Raw genomic sequence first — 14,102 nt, forward strand, 5'->3', positions numbered from 1 at the left:
CCTGCCCCCCAGCCAGCTCCCCAGGGCATGGGCTGATCTTGGTTAAACAGGGCCAGGCAGTGTCTTACTCTGCTCTTCCAGCTTATTGATGTCTCTCATGATGGCTCGGAAAAAGGGTCTCTGGTTGGGGTCATAGTTCATGCAGCGAGTCATAAGGTCAGCCAGCTCCTTACAAGACGGTGTCACTGGTCTGCACCGGCTTTCGTAGAATCTCTCTTTCTGTGCAGAAGAAGACAACATGGAAGAAACCAAAGGAACCACCCACAAACCTTTTAGCCCCAGGTCAGGAGGAGTAATCAATCCCAATTTAATTTCCAACAGCCCTGCTTCCAAGGGAGATCTCTGATACTAAAATAACCTGAACCCCAAGAAGCCGCATTCCAGTCAAGTTACGCAACCTTTCTGGAATACAGTTTGGCAACATGTATAAAATCTCCAGGTCCTTGGAACGCTTTGGCTCATTAATTCTAATTATTGTATGACAGAAATAAATCAGATATAAACAAAGATTTATATGTCAAGGTATTCCCTGCAGATTTAGATAGAACATTACAAGTTTGAAAACAGCCCAAATGCCAGATATAAAATTAGTTAAGTAAATTAGAGTTTAACAGAGCAATCAACTTTTACATTGGATTTGTAAAATTGTAAAGCTTATTTAGTCAAGCACTCAATATTAATGAAAAGATATAGCATGTATAACTCTATCTAGCATGGTCCCAATTTTAACAAGAGATACGAACAGACCGGAAGACAGTGTGCCAAAGTAAAATAGTGTCAGGAGTGACAGAAATATGGTGATTGCTATTTTCTTCAACTGTTTATTACTTTAAAATTCAGAAATAATTGATGCCACTTAAAAAAGAACTAAGTGAAATTACTACACTCCAGTTTCTGTCTGTAGCTGAATCCCAAGAGTACTAGTTCCTCTTCTTGTCCCCCTGAGGGTGAGGTGAGAGTTAGGGTTCCAGGGGAGGGGGAGAGATTAGGATTAACCCTTTGCACTCGCTTGCTTTTTTCTCGATTCCTTTATTCTACTCGGGATTTAATTTTTTAAATACCCCAGATTTTACAAAGCGCGGCAGTAGAATAAAAAACTGGAGTTTCTTTTCATACAAACTTGTTTATTTGGATTTTTTTATATTTCAAATTATTGATACATTCAAAGAGTAATTTTAATCTCGATGCTAACCGTGTAGAGTGTGACTCGACACAGTTAGCATCGGTAGCAGGAATCGAGAAAAAAGCAAGCGAGTGCAAAGGGTTAAGGAGCTGAGACTGCCCTCACCTCTGAGGGTCACTCACCCTTCCCTGACCCAGGGCTGTCCAACCCAACCAAGGCTACCTGGGAGGAGACTGGCAGACTTCTTTTATCAAAGGCACATACCCTTCCTCACCCCATCCCCGTTTCCTGCTCAGCCTGGGTACCAAGCAGGTACTCAATAAATACTGACAGACAACAAAGGGTATGCTGTTTTATTTCCAAGGAAGTTCGAAATAAAATGATCTTCCCAAAAGCCTAGGCTGAAAATTCCAAACAGATTTATAGATCTGATGGTTTCCCTATTGGCTTTGCCCCAACACCCTTTTCCCAAGTCCTGCACCATCTTTACTTGGCAAAACGTTAACTGGTTAAAGGTTCTCCGCTTCAATGACCTCCTACGTACACACCCTCCACTCCTGGTCCCACTGCCAATCCTGTTCTAGCCTCGGAGCATGAGTCCCTGCTGGTCTCTCCTCAGCCTGTCCATCCCAACCACGTGTCCAGATGAACTGTCCCCAAGCCGACCTCCGACCCTCTCTCTCCTCAACAAAACTCTTCAAAGTCCCATACGACACTCCCAAGTAAAATTCATGCAATCGGGGCTTTTTTACAATCTGACCACAGACACCTCTCCAACCTTATCACCCATCATTCCTCACCATACGCTTCGGCAAACTGCGGCTCTCAAGCCACATGCGGTTTGCAGCTCTGCTGACTAATGAGTTTGCCGACCACTGGGATAGGGGCTTAATCACAAGGAACAACAACAGCCTGTAATTATTGGAATCGAGAGTCTAGGTCAGTGGCTCGCGAGCCGCAGTTTGCCGACCACTGCTCTAGGCCAACGAAACCACTCATTGCTTCCCACAGACAACTCAAGTGCCACGTTCCCCCTGGACTTCGAGCAGCTCCTCCCAGCTACAAGTTATGTCTACTCCTCTGAACACACAGGCGTGTTCCAATCACCAAATCACTGGGTTGGGGTCAGTGGCCCTTTACTGTTATTTTTACTACTTTATCCCTTTGAAGTTAAGAGTCTCCCCTCTTTCCACAAGTGACCAAGAGAGGTTGAAGCCTCGCCTGTTTTGCAATCTAGCTGGGGAACCCAGGTGAGTGTCTTAAGCTCCTGCGCCTCAGTTACCTGACCTGTAACACGTACAGTGAGGGTAATGGCACTCCTACCTAACTGCAGGTTATGGAATCCTTATTTTGTTATTTTAGCCCAACTCTCCTACCACATCCTCAAGGGAAGGCAAGGCCTGTCTGTTTTCTTGTGAGCCCCCAACTTTTACCTAGACAATGCCTGATACACAGAAAGAACTCAACAAATATCTGTATTAATTTTGCTGACTAACAGGCACTTGAAACCTCAGATAAATAATACTATAATGATCTACTGACATGTATTGTGTGCCTGGACTATATGTGCATTATGTAGTTAGTGTTCACAGAAATCCTACAAAGTGGGTCTCATGTATCCCCATTGCACAGATGCTGAAACTGAGGCCCAGGTAAGTTAAGTTACAGTTGCAAGGTCACAAGAGATGGGCCCATCTCTTCCCACAATATGAGGCTTCCTGTTAACTCCTGAGACGGCCACGAGCATCCAAGGTGCCCTCACTCAGCTCGCACCCTGGAAAACAAAAGCTCACCTCAATCAGTGTCTTATCTTTCAGGGGGATCTCGCCATTATAGCAGATTTCCCAGAGTGTGGTTCCAAAGCTCCATTTGTCAGCAGCCACGCTCAGGTTCTTGGAATCTTCTACACACTCGGGAGCGATCCATGGGATTCGTTCTATGCATTCTGCAGAAAGACAGCAGACATTCACAGATCAGTCTCTGCAATCACCTGGGGAGCAAATCACTATCGTTGCAGCAAGCACTGTGAGCTCACAAAGAAACTATTTCAAGTGGTGTTTTCCAAAGGAATCCAGGCCCCTCCTCCTTGACACTGGATGCATCAGGGCCAGCAGACGTGTCTGTTACCAGACTCACCAGGAGAGTGGTGTGCAGCCCCGACTTCTGAAGCTCTGGCCTCAGAAACAGCACAGCACCCAGGGTGGAGGCCAACACCCTGAGGAGGGAGAACAGGGGGGCCGTGTGGACAGAGGCTCCAGAAAGAGAGGAAAGGGAGAAGAGGCCAACTTACACAGAGCAGGCGCGGGCTAATCTCAACTACTCTGCACCATCACCCAGCAACGTTTTGTTTGTTTTTTTATGGGTTTCTTTCGTTTGGAAAACAAGGGAAGACTGAGGTAAAGAAGTCACTCTTCTCTCATACCGGGGACCTCTCAGCCCCTGTTCTGGCTTCTGAGGCCAGTGATCTGAGCAGAACCTCTGTCATGTCCCTGGACATGCGCCTCAACCAGCACAGGGGTCTCAGGGCACAGCCTCTGGCTCCTGAGGCAGGAGGGCGGTTCCTGAGCTGGGCGTTCACGGTCAGGCCCACTCACCCTTCCTTCTCCGCCTTCTCGCGTCCTCCTGACACAGGTCTGTGTGGCGGTGCTCTGGGATCACACATCTGCCATCACCTTGCTGCAGGCCCGCCTCACTGACCCGTCACCCTCCTACCTCCCTGCATCACCCCGTACTCCCCGGAACACCCACAGCATTTAACTGGCCTCTCGTGGGCTCTCTCGGCTCCTCGACTTGTTCTAGAGTCATCTGTGACCGGGCCTCAAATCCTTGCTCAGGACAGGCCCCCTGCACGAACCGCAGGGTACCTCCCCTTCCCCTTCGACGGAGCAAAACTCTAAGTGCCAGGCACTGTGCTCAGGGCTGGAGACCACTGGCCACCAGACCCGGGGCACGGGCCTCCCACACTGGCTTCAGTGTCTCAGCTCCCAGGTCTCTTTCCTTTGGGGCCCACACTCAGAACAGCCTCATTCAAAGAGAAAATGCAATCGCTCAGGTGCCTCCCCAACTGCTAACTACTATAGTGGATTTCAAAAGAAACAAGGGAGGACCCAGGAGGCCCAGCTCCTAACACCTCCCTGACCACTTCCAGACCAGTGGCCTCCCTTGTGCTAACCCGACAGCGTGAACACAGCTCCTAACTGCAAGGACCAGGAGTACCTCGGATGAGTTGTCTGTATCTCCTACTGCAGTCAGCTCCTTAAAGGAGTCAGGGACCAACCCCGCTTACACTCCGTATCTTCCCCCAACCCTCAGGGCAGAGTAGGAGCACCAGACACGCACTTGCTGAAGTGTGCTTTCTAAAAGGAGACAGAACCCCAACCCCAGCCCCCTGTGCCTCGGGGTAGGTGTGGGAGAGGGGAAGGGCGAGGCATGGGGAGGAGGAGACACACCTTGCCTGGACAGCACGGTGATGGGGATGCCAGGGTCACTGAGCTTGATGAACGGGCCACACTCGCTGTCGATGCCTTCACGGGCCAGGAGGAGGTTTTTAGTGCACACGTTTCCGTGGACCAGGTCTTTATCCTCCTGCAGAGTAGAGAGGGTGAGCTCAACAAGGCTGCCCCTGGCTGCCTGTCTTCCCACGCTCCCTCCATCTCCAACCCTGGCCCCTTGGGTCTATCCCTCCACAGTCCCCAGCTACAGCCAGACCGAGGCAGCCCAGGTGTCCCATCCAACGTGTGACCCGAGCACATTATAGAATGGGCCTCATCAGTGAAACTGGGTAACAGTAGAACGTGCCTCATAGGGCTTTTGTGGGAATTAAATGAATTAGAACCTGTAAAACAGCCGAAACCGGTTTGGCTCAGTGGATAGAGCATCGGCCTGCGGACTCAAGGGTCCCAGGTTCAATTCCGGTCAAGGGCATGTACCTTGGTTGCGGGCACATCCCCAGTAGGGGGTGTGCAAGAGGCAGCTGATCAATGTTTTCTCTCTCATCGATGTTTCTAACTCTCTATCTCTCTCTCTTCCTCTCTGTAAAAAATCAATAAAATATATTTAAAAAAAAAAAAAAGAACCTGTAAAACATGTGAACAGCTGAACCATGTAAGCACTCAATAAATGTGAGCTACTACTGATGCCGGTAGTTTCATTCATTCATCAGGTATTGCACTATTTCTCCTCCTACCGTATACTGCAATGCAGCAGCCAGTCCTCTGACATGACAGACGTTCCTCTAATCAAGATTTATACGTTTGGAGCACAGAGAGTGACCCAATATGACCATGTTCATGAGCAGCAGGCATACCTGTGTTTAACCGCAGAGTCTGGGCACCCAGCCTGCTTGGCTATCCCTGGCTAGCACCTCCTTCCTACCAGCCCTACTAGGGCATTCTGGTTCCTGGTGGACCACCACCAACATCAGATCAGAACATACTTACCAAGTAACTCAGGGCACTGGCCAGCTGTTTAGCAACCTTGAATTTCCATGGTGTGGTGAGGACGTCGCTTTTCCGGTGCATGAAGAGATCCAGAGGCCCACCTTCCACAAACTCTTCCACCATGATATCTACAAGCACAAAACGAGCCCCATCTGGAACCTTCTGTCTGTCTGGGACAGTACTTTCCCTCACTCCCCTGCGAGAGCTCACTTGCCAGTGGCTGGTGCTCGCCTGGGAGGATGCCAACATCCTCGGGAGGGGCAAACAGCAGAGCGATTCAGAGCCGGTTCAAGCCCTGGGTTCAAGCCTGGCCCAGAGCTCCTTATGCATCGACTCACGGGGAACAACTCCACTTACCCACCCCAACCTCCCAGGGCCCAGAGTTGGCAAGAAGTGAACATTCAAGAAATGAGTGAAAAACAAGTGGGATTTAGTTCCATGGTCACTATTAACCCAAACACGTGACCTGCTCGATACCTCAAATCCCTCGATTGCAAAACGAAAGGCAAGAAGCCAGGACAAGAAGAGGGTATCAGCTCCTCCACCCCCGGGTGTCTTCACAGCACCCCCGCACCTCCGCCCCCCCACCAGCCAGGGCCATCCGCCTCTCCCAGAGAGAATTCACTTACTCTCCACGTCTCGGACACAGACACCGTAGAGGTACACGATGTGTTTGTGGGAGACCTGTCTCATCATGCTGGCTGCCTCGAAGAAGGCCTGTGGGAGAAGGAAGGCTGAGGGTAAGCCACCCCTGGTCTGACCCCAAAGGGGCTCTGCTGAGACAAAAAGTCGGCAGATCCCAGAAAGCTCAGGACTCATCCCCCAGGTCCTGAGGACGGCTCCCGGCCTCGACTTCCCAGGGGCAGTGCCAGGCCTTCCCCTTGACCTCAGTCTGGCTGGGGGGTGGTCTTCATTTAGAAAAACCTAACAGGATATGGAGCGAGGCTGGTGAGATAGGCTAGCTAACAATTTCCCCATTGCATACTCACGCCGACCTCTCTCTCTCCCTTTAAACACTGGGAACTAACGATGTGCAGCACTGTGTTAGAATAAAAGGGACCCCAAGGCGCAAACTGGCTCCATCTCTCGTACCGCCTGTGGGATCCGGGGTACGTTTCCGCTCCCCTGGGCTTCGATTTTCCACACTGTGGAGTGACAGCCTGGCCACATGAGGGACTCGGCGACCATTCGGCCGGAGTCCTGGGGCCACAAGAACCTCCAGGTAGGAAATGGGAGGCGAGGGGAGGGGTAGGCCGGCGGGAAGAGCTGCTCAATCTACTTCATCTCCAATCCTCCCTCACTTACCTAAGATTACATGTGAAAAAAGGGATTACATAAAAGACATGTTTGAAAACCATAAACAAGGCCAAAATAAGGGCAAAGGTTCTTCCCAGCTGACTGTGCTCCACGGGTTCCAGAAACGGGAGGGTGAGTTAGCAGGAGGACACTTGCCAGAGAAATGTCCCTGTGGCTGGGGTCCAAGACTTTGAGGATCACTTTTATTTTCTTCTCTTCAGAAGTTCCTTCGTCATCCTTGTAATCCACCAGGGTCCCAGAGTAGATGTGTGTCCGCGTGCCTCTCCCAAGGTGCTCGCCCTGGAGGAGGAAGCAGGAGGTTGGGTGACTGCTGGAGTCTGGGACTGAGGCCTTAATGGGAACACACTGTACCAGAAGGGGGTGGGGCACAGCCCCAATGGCTCACAGCCTCTCCAGTACCTTGTCCTGGTCAGGCCTCCAGAGGAAACAAAAAGCTACCTGCCAAACAGCTGTGGCACTTCCTGGGCCCCAGGAGACAGCCCTCCTATTCCCAAACAGTCCTTTCCTTTCTTCTACTTCTAGGAACAGCCTGTGGCCAAAACATAACCCTGACTACCACAAAACTTCCAACAGTGCTGCAATAGCCCGCGACATCAGCCCCGCCCTTGGCCTTGGCCTTGGCCTCCAGAGCAGACAGAGAGAGGACCCCCTTGGGGACTCTGCTCACAGGCTGGGGCACAACACACAGGGGCTTCCTAGTCCTGGTTCTACTGCTTGCTGGCCATTTAACTTAGGGACGTTCCCTTACCATGCTCAATGTCTGCCCCCTTTCTGTAACCGGGGATAATAATGGCACCTGCCTCAGAGTCAGATGCGCAAATAGGTACAAAGGTTCCTGGTACAGACGCTGGCACAGGATGGGTACAAGCCAACCTATTGGGCTGGGGTGTGTTGTTTGATTGCCCCAACCAGGCACTCATTGTTTCTCACACACGAACTGTTCATTCTCTATCCATATGTCCAGTGCACGTGTGCACACTTTAGAATTAATGATGCAATTCACACACGCATTTGCCCTAGCAATCCCACCGGGAAGGTGATGTGGACAGAGGCACAGACTGGCGGGCAGGCCCTCAGTTTCCTCACGGGTGAGAATGGATGGTCCCACCCAAGGAATGGCCTGAGGACTAGGACTAAAGAGACGATCTGCACAAAGTCCTTAGCACACAATGATCTGTGTCTAAGGACCCTCCCAGTTTAAGCTTGAATAATCCTGATCTAAACATTCTTAATATTTGGAATCAGCACATGACTCATAAATCGTAGGAACGGTTGAGTCATTGATATTAACCCCACAAAACCTGTAAACTGAAGTTCTATTGTTCTGGGACCCTCTATAAATGCAGAAATGGATGGTAGCTGCCTTGTGGGCTGATTCCCGTCCCCCACAGGAATGTACATCATCGTTAATCGGGTATATTAATTTGCACAAACACCACCATTTGTCATCTGTCACTGCAGATGGTGATACATCTGCCCCGTCTCCCGGATCCTGGCAAGGGCCTGCGAGTACTCATTAGAGCTGCACCTGTCATGAAGCAATTCATCAAGGTTATGGGAAGCGTGTTCCCAGAACATCCCGGAAAAGCCATATGCTTTCAGGATAATTACTCTTCCCCAGAAGGGTTACTGATTCCAGTGGCCAAGTCACGGCACCACGCTGTCAGGATCCACAGCAGCCCTCAGAGGCCCTGCACGTCCACGTCAGCCTCTTCCATGCTGCTCCCTCTGCTTCTACTGGTGCTCGCTCTTCACCCTCTGGGGCTCTGCTCTGATGCCACGTCCCCGGGAAGCCATCTTTGTCCTCCCCAGGTTAGGCGGGATGACGGTCTCAGAGCCCCACATCCTGCTGTCCATCCTGCTATACTTGGGATTTGTCTCTTGATAACATAAATATCTACTTAAGGTAGACAAGGTCGAGGGTGGCGACTGCGCCTGGCACACGGCAGTGCTCCATGCCTGCTGGCTGAATGAATGCTCGAGGCCGGAGGATGGCGGTTATCCAGCAGCTCCCCAGGAAGGAAAGAAGGCAGGCCCCGAGCACACACCACGTTCTAGACAGAAAGGAGGCTGGGGCTCTGCTGCCCTGGTGATTTGCACCTCTAGACACAGCCCCGACACCACCAGAGGGACAGAGAATAAGGCCCGGCCTTCAGAAAGTAACAGTAATGGAGGCAGCTGTGTCTGTAGGCTTCCACTCCCTCAAAGCCCTATCCATCAGTTTCAGGAATTAACTTAGCAAACCAACCCCATGCCCGCCACCTCCACCTCCTTCTTAAAGGCAGTGAGTCCATCATGTGCTCTCCAACTCCTCCTAAGTGCCGCAGCCTCTCCAGGTGACAAATGGACCTTTGCAGACTCCTTCTCTGCAAGGCTGCTGGGTGCTGTCTCCTTAGCCTCCCCTGCCGTATGGCTCTGTGTAAGAGGGGTGCAGAACAGAAAGGGGGATAACCCCTGGGCCTCACACCCCTAGCCAAGGCTGCAGGCAGCTCTGAGGGAAACAGCCGCCTAAGGCTGCAGACTGGCCTAATGGCCTGCCAAGGCTGGGACACTGCCCTGGGACCTGTTTCTCCAGACAGTTCTCCTCCTTCAGGCCTCAATTTTGCATCTCCTATTGCCTCACTGTGTCTGTGTTCCCTCAGCTTTGCTCCTTCTGGAAAGTCCACACTAAATCTCAGAAGTTCTGCGCCACATAGCATGTCCTGGGGCATAAGGTCCTTGGGCCCTAGACAACCCCACACAGCCCCACTGATCCCCTTCCTTCACGGAGAAGGGGGAACATCAGCAAGGCCGGCAGGGAGGGTGCTGGTTAAACTGCTTTAACTCGGAAAGTCTCCTTGTTCCTTTTCCTCTAGGATGTGCCCTAACCCCAACTCCCCACGTCCCCTGGCTGCTCTGCTGGAGGGAGGCGGGACCCAAGAGCAAGGCGACTCACTTGCATGATGTCTTTCTTGAGAATCCGATCGAAACTCAGCTGACTCATGGGGTAGACGGGCTGCCACTCCTGGGCTTTCTTCGTAGCCACCAGCAGGTTGGAGATTTCTGTGGAAGAGAGAGAAGAAGTCTGAGCCGAGTCACAAAGGCCCGAGATTCCCATCAGCCAGTGTCTGCCGAGCCAGGGGGCTTGCTGAACACATACTTGTGCACTTGTTGGTTCAGTCATGCAACAAATACTTATTAAGTACTTCATTCCTGCCCTCCAGGAGCTCACAGGCTAATCACAGAGCCAAACCCAATCAAATACTTAACTAATCAAAAGGAAGCTACAACTTGTGCAACTGCTCGGAGGACAGGCCGGAGTGCTGTGGGCTGACACAGCAGGATCTGTTCCAGGAGGTCAGGAAGGTTCCCCCAGCATTTCCTGCTCTACCTCCACAGTCTGGCACACAGTAGGCACTCAGTAAGTATTTGTTAAAGGTGTGAATGAATAATCAGGTGTGAGCTGAAGGATTTGAGCTGAGGTAGGAGGAGCAGCAGTATGCTGGGCCTAAGGAGGGAGGGGGGAAGGCAGGAAGGTGAAAACGGGTTTCGTGCAGAACAGGACAGGTCACCCAGGCAGAGGGTTGTGCCTGGACTCCTCCGGACTCCCACACTGCCTGACACCATATGGCACTTACTAAGTACCTGCTGACTGTGCCGATTATGAACAGACCATCGCCAAAATCCTATGGATTCAAACAGCAAACCGAACACATTATCAAATCGGCCAGCCAGGGTCAGCACAGGTGACTAACTAGGAATGTATGATCCACGGAAGTCACCTTCCCACCACTGAGCCATGGGAAGCTACAGGTGGGGGAAGAGACCTCCTTCCGCTCAGACTCGCGTGAGAGTGCTCTGGGAACCTCTCCAGGTTTTTACGTTTTCACCCACTGGCTGCTGAGTAACAGGCCAAGTGACACTAACTGCTTTTTCTGTATCAGCCACGGTCCTAAGAGCTTTACCATTATTAACTCATTGGTCCCCATCACAATCCTATGAGGTATATAATATCTTTACCCACCACTTTCACAGGTCAGAAAAAAGAGATTCTAAACGATTAAACCATTTGCCCAACGTCAAGGGCCAGTAAGCCCTAGACCTGGGATTCACCCTGAAGTTGTGAATGGCTCCAGGCTCTCACCTTCTTCCCACAGCACCCCTGGCCCCAGTGGGGCGTACAAATCCGCGTGCCAGAAACTGGGTTCAGATACAGCTCCCTTGTTATCATTCTGAGTCTACTCTCCTCCATTCTATTATTTTGTTCCACCCTGGTACCTGGGTAAACTCTGATTCAAACAGGCAACTCAGGACGCCATGACGGACAAGACATCCGGGAAGGGCCAGCTGAGTGGTATCCCAGGGCAGGGTGGCGGCAGCGCTGCCCGGGAAATGAGAGGAGGATGGGAACGGGCCATTTGGGGGCTGATGACTTGTGCAGCTGCTTCCAGGAATATGGCACTCAGGCCAGTGTGTGAGCAGGGGAAGCCGTTTAACCTCCACGAAGCTCTGTTCTCATTAGAAAACCCAACGCTGTGGCCCCTGCCGAGGAGTGAGACACTGCACCTGCAGGGCTTACCTCAGTGCCCGATGGGGAGGGAATGCTCATCACTGGTAGCCAACGTGACTGTGAGCAGTTTTACATGTTAGCCACATCGTCCTGGTGGCACCAGGGGTTCATCGAGCCCTGGCAACAGCAGTCCTCAGAGTCAGAGCTGAAGGGTGCAGAAATCAGCACGCTGGGCTCCACAGATGAGGGCGAGGATCAGTGGTGACGGGGCCACTGAGCCCTGTGGGCCCCTATCTCCTCCTAACAAGGTCACCCTCAGACGTGGAGAGGGGCAGTGGGGTTGGACAACACACAGGCCACTCTGAGTGGCTGCCTGCTTTTAATTTATTCCAGGGGGAGTTTCTCCAATGTGTTTTCAAGTGAGAAACCCAAATTGGAGTCTGGCCATCAGAGCCTTGCGGTCAGAAGGGCAGAGACACTGAGGAACTCAAAATGGCAGTCTCTTTAATGTTCATGATTTCGTCACTTCTCTAATTTGTAGGGGCAGAGGAAAACAGAGGCTCTGAGGGCCTCACTCATAGGGCTTACTCTTACTCTTCCCCAACTCTAGTCCCTCCCTCCCCTCCCCACCAATCTCCTCCCCCAACCCCGAGTCAGAGAATTGTCCCTTGCCCCAGAGTCTTGGGCTGATGGCTGCACCTGCAGTTTTGCAAAGATAGTGCAAGAGGGGAAAGATCACTGAAGTTGGAGTTAAAAGCATGACTTCAAACCCCCACTCCTCCTCTAACTACCTAAGTGATCTTGGACAAGTATAATCAAGATAACAACATATTCTGAGTTGTTCTGAAAATTAAATGACTTAAAACATGAAAGACCCTCAAACACTGCCTGGCAAACTGCAAGCATTGCTCACATGATGGTAGCTGTAAACCAACATCACTGCTACTATTGTTGTAAGTATTACTGATACTACTAGTTGTGTGGCCTTCAGCAAGTCACTGAACATCTCTGAGCCTCAATTTCCTCGTCTTTATAAAATCTACAAAGAACTATGATGTAGATGGAAGAAATGCAAATATGCATTTATACTGCTTGGGACTAGTAAGTACCCACCAATATGGTAGCTACTGCTGTAATTATCACTTTTAAAAAAATATATGTTTTTATTTACTTTAGAGAGAGGGGAGGAGAGAGGGGGAGAGAGATAGAAACATCGATCTATCTATCAATCAGCTGCCTCCTGCATACCCCGGACCGGGAATGGAACCGGCGACCTCTTGGTGCATGGTCGATGCTCGATCTCTGAGCCACACCGGCTGGGCTGTAATGATCACTTGACAGGCATTAGTGAATGACGATCCTATGCTGGGTGCTGAGCTTCCCAGGAGTCAGAGTGGTGAGTGAGACCCGGATCCTGGTTTATGAGTTCTCACCAAGTGGGAGAGACAGACACTAGACATATTCAAGGCAGTGTTCCTGGAGCCTCGACAGAAAGCCAGGACAGACGGGTTCCGTTCCCTTCCTGTGCTTCTCCCTCCACAGCTGCTGCTCCCATGCCTGGGCTAGTAGGGGTGGCGTCTACAGCAGAGACTTTCCCAGCTGGTGCCTGCAAAGAGCCATGCCCCAGTCTCCCCCCTGCCACCACCTGTCTCTTCCTGGGGCTGCTCTTCTCCATGTCCTCAACCTCACCCAGAGACCACTAACTCCTGGGAAATAAAAACCGCTTCGAGCGTCTGGAAGCACAGACTATGTGAGGAAAGAGGGTGGTTGGGCTTTAAGGTTTTAACTCCCTCTGAGGTCTCACGGCCAAGTGACAGGTGAGTTTTTACCTTTGCTTTGAGCACAAAAACAAAGGCTCCGTTATTCCATGAGGCCGCCAGGAAACCCTACCTGACCAATCAGAACACAAGTCCTTCCTCTTTCACCAGAGTCAGTGACAGCCCCTTGCTGGGAGACCAAGAAGTGATTCACACCAAGAACCCAGGCCCTCCGTCAGGTGCTGCTTCGCTGCCCTTCCTTACCAGACCCGGGGATGTTTCAGGCAGATGCCTCAGAGTACCTCGCTCATTCGTCCTGTGGCCTCAGAAACAACTGCGCTCCCCTTTCTTTGAGATATGACCCCTATGAAGGGAAAGCTCTGACACATGGTGGGGGAACAAAAAAACCCAATAGTCAAGGGATCTGGCATCCAGGTGGACCTGCCATTCAAACCCCTCCTTGACCTTGACTTTCAAACACTTCTCCAAGTCTGTTTTCTCATACATACAATGGGGCACTTGACGTGGGACCCCTAAGTGTCCGTCCAGTTCTCACATTAGAAAAGGTGATGAATCCACCTGCAGTGTATCGTGACAGGTTCCCAGAGCCTACAAAAGAGCAGCCAAGTCCGTCACCTCCCCTGTCCATCTTACTCCTTGATCTTCCCATGGCTCCCACTTCCTATGGGATAAAACCCCAGCTCCTTGTGTGGCATTCGAGGCCATCCACAATCCTAAGTGTCTCCCTCCCGTCTCCCCTCCCTCCTAACTCCACCAAGGGCATTGGCCTCCAGCTCCCCTCCGCAGCCCCGGCTTTGCCTGCTGCTCTGCCCTGCACATGCTCTGCTGGAAAAGCCCTAGCTCCCGCTCGTGGGCCAACACTCGGCTCAAGATCCACTTCCTCCATGCAGCCTCCCACTTCCTGTAACTCAAGGACTTTGACCATCGCTTCTCTGTAAGCCCAGGGACTGATCCAT

The 14,102-nt window shown here is 51.4% G+C and overlaps 1 protein-coding gene across 1 annotated transcript in view; it reads right to left on the reverse strand.

Moving 5' to 3' along the window:
* JAK1 (Janus kinase 1) overlaps positions 1-14,102 on the reverse strand; it is a 134,462-nt gene that overhangs the window by 8,802 nt on the left and 111,558 nt on the right. Inside the window, exons 12-18 of the mRNA XM_054720877.1 lie at positions 9,815-9,921; positions 7,015-7,158; positions 6,192-6,279; positions 5,563-5,690; positions 4,573-4,708; positions 2,917-3,068; positions 69-219 (exon numbers count right to left, since the gene is read on the reverse strand). Coding sequence (XP_054576852.1) covers positions 69-219; positions 2,917-3,068; positions 4,573-4,708; positions 5,563-5,690; positions 6,192-6,279; positions 7,015-7,158; positions 9,815-9,921 — 906 coding nt within the window. The remainder of the gene's footprint in view (positions 1-68; positions 220-2,916; positions 3,069-4,572; positions 4,709-5,562; positions 5,691-6,191; positions 6,280-7,014; positions 7,159-9,814; positions 9,922-14,102) is intronic.

The sequence above is a fragment of the Eptesicus fuscus genome, chromosome 9 (genome assembly GCF_027574615.1).
Source record: "Eptesicus fuscus isolate TK198812 chromosome 9, DD_ASM_mEF_20220401, whole genome shotgun sequence".
NCBI classification, from domain to species: domain Eukaryota; kingdom Metazoa; phylum Chordata; class Mammalia; order Chiroptera; family Vespertilionidae; genus Eptesicus; species Eptesicus fuscus.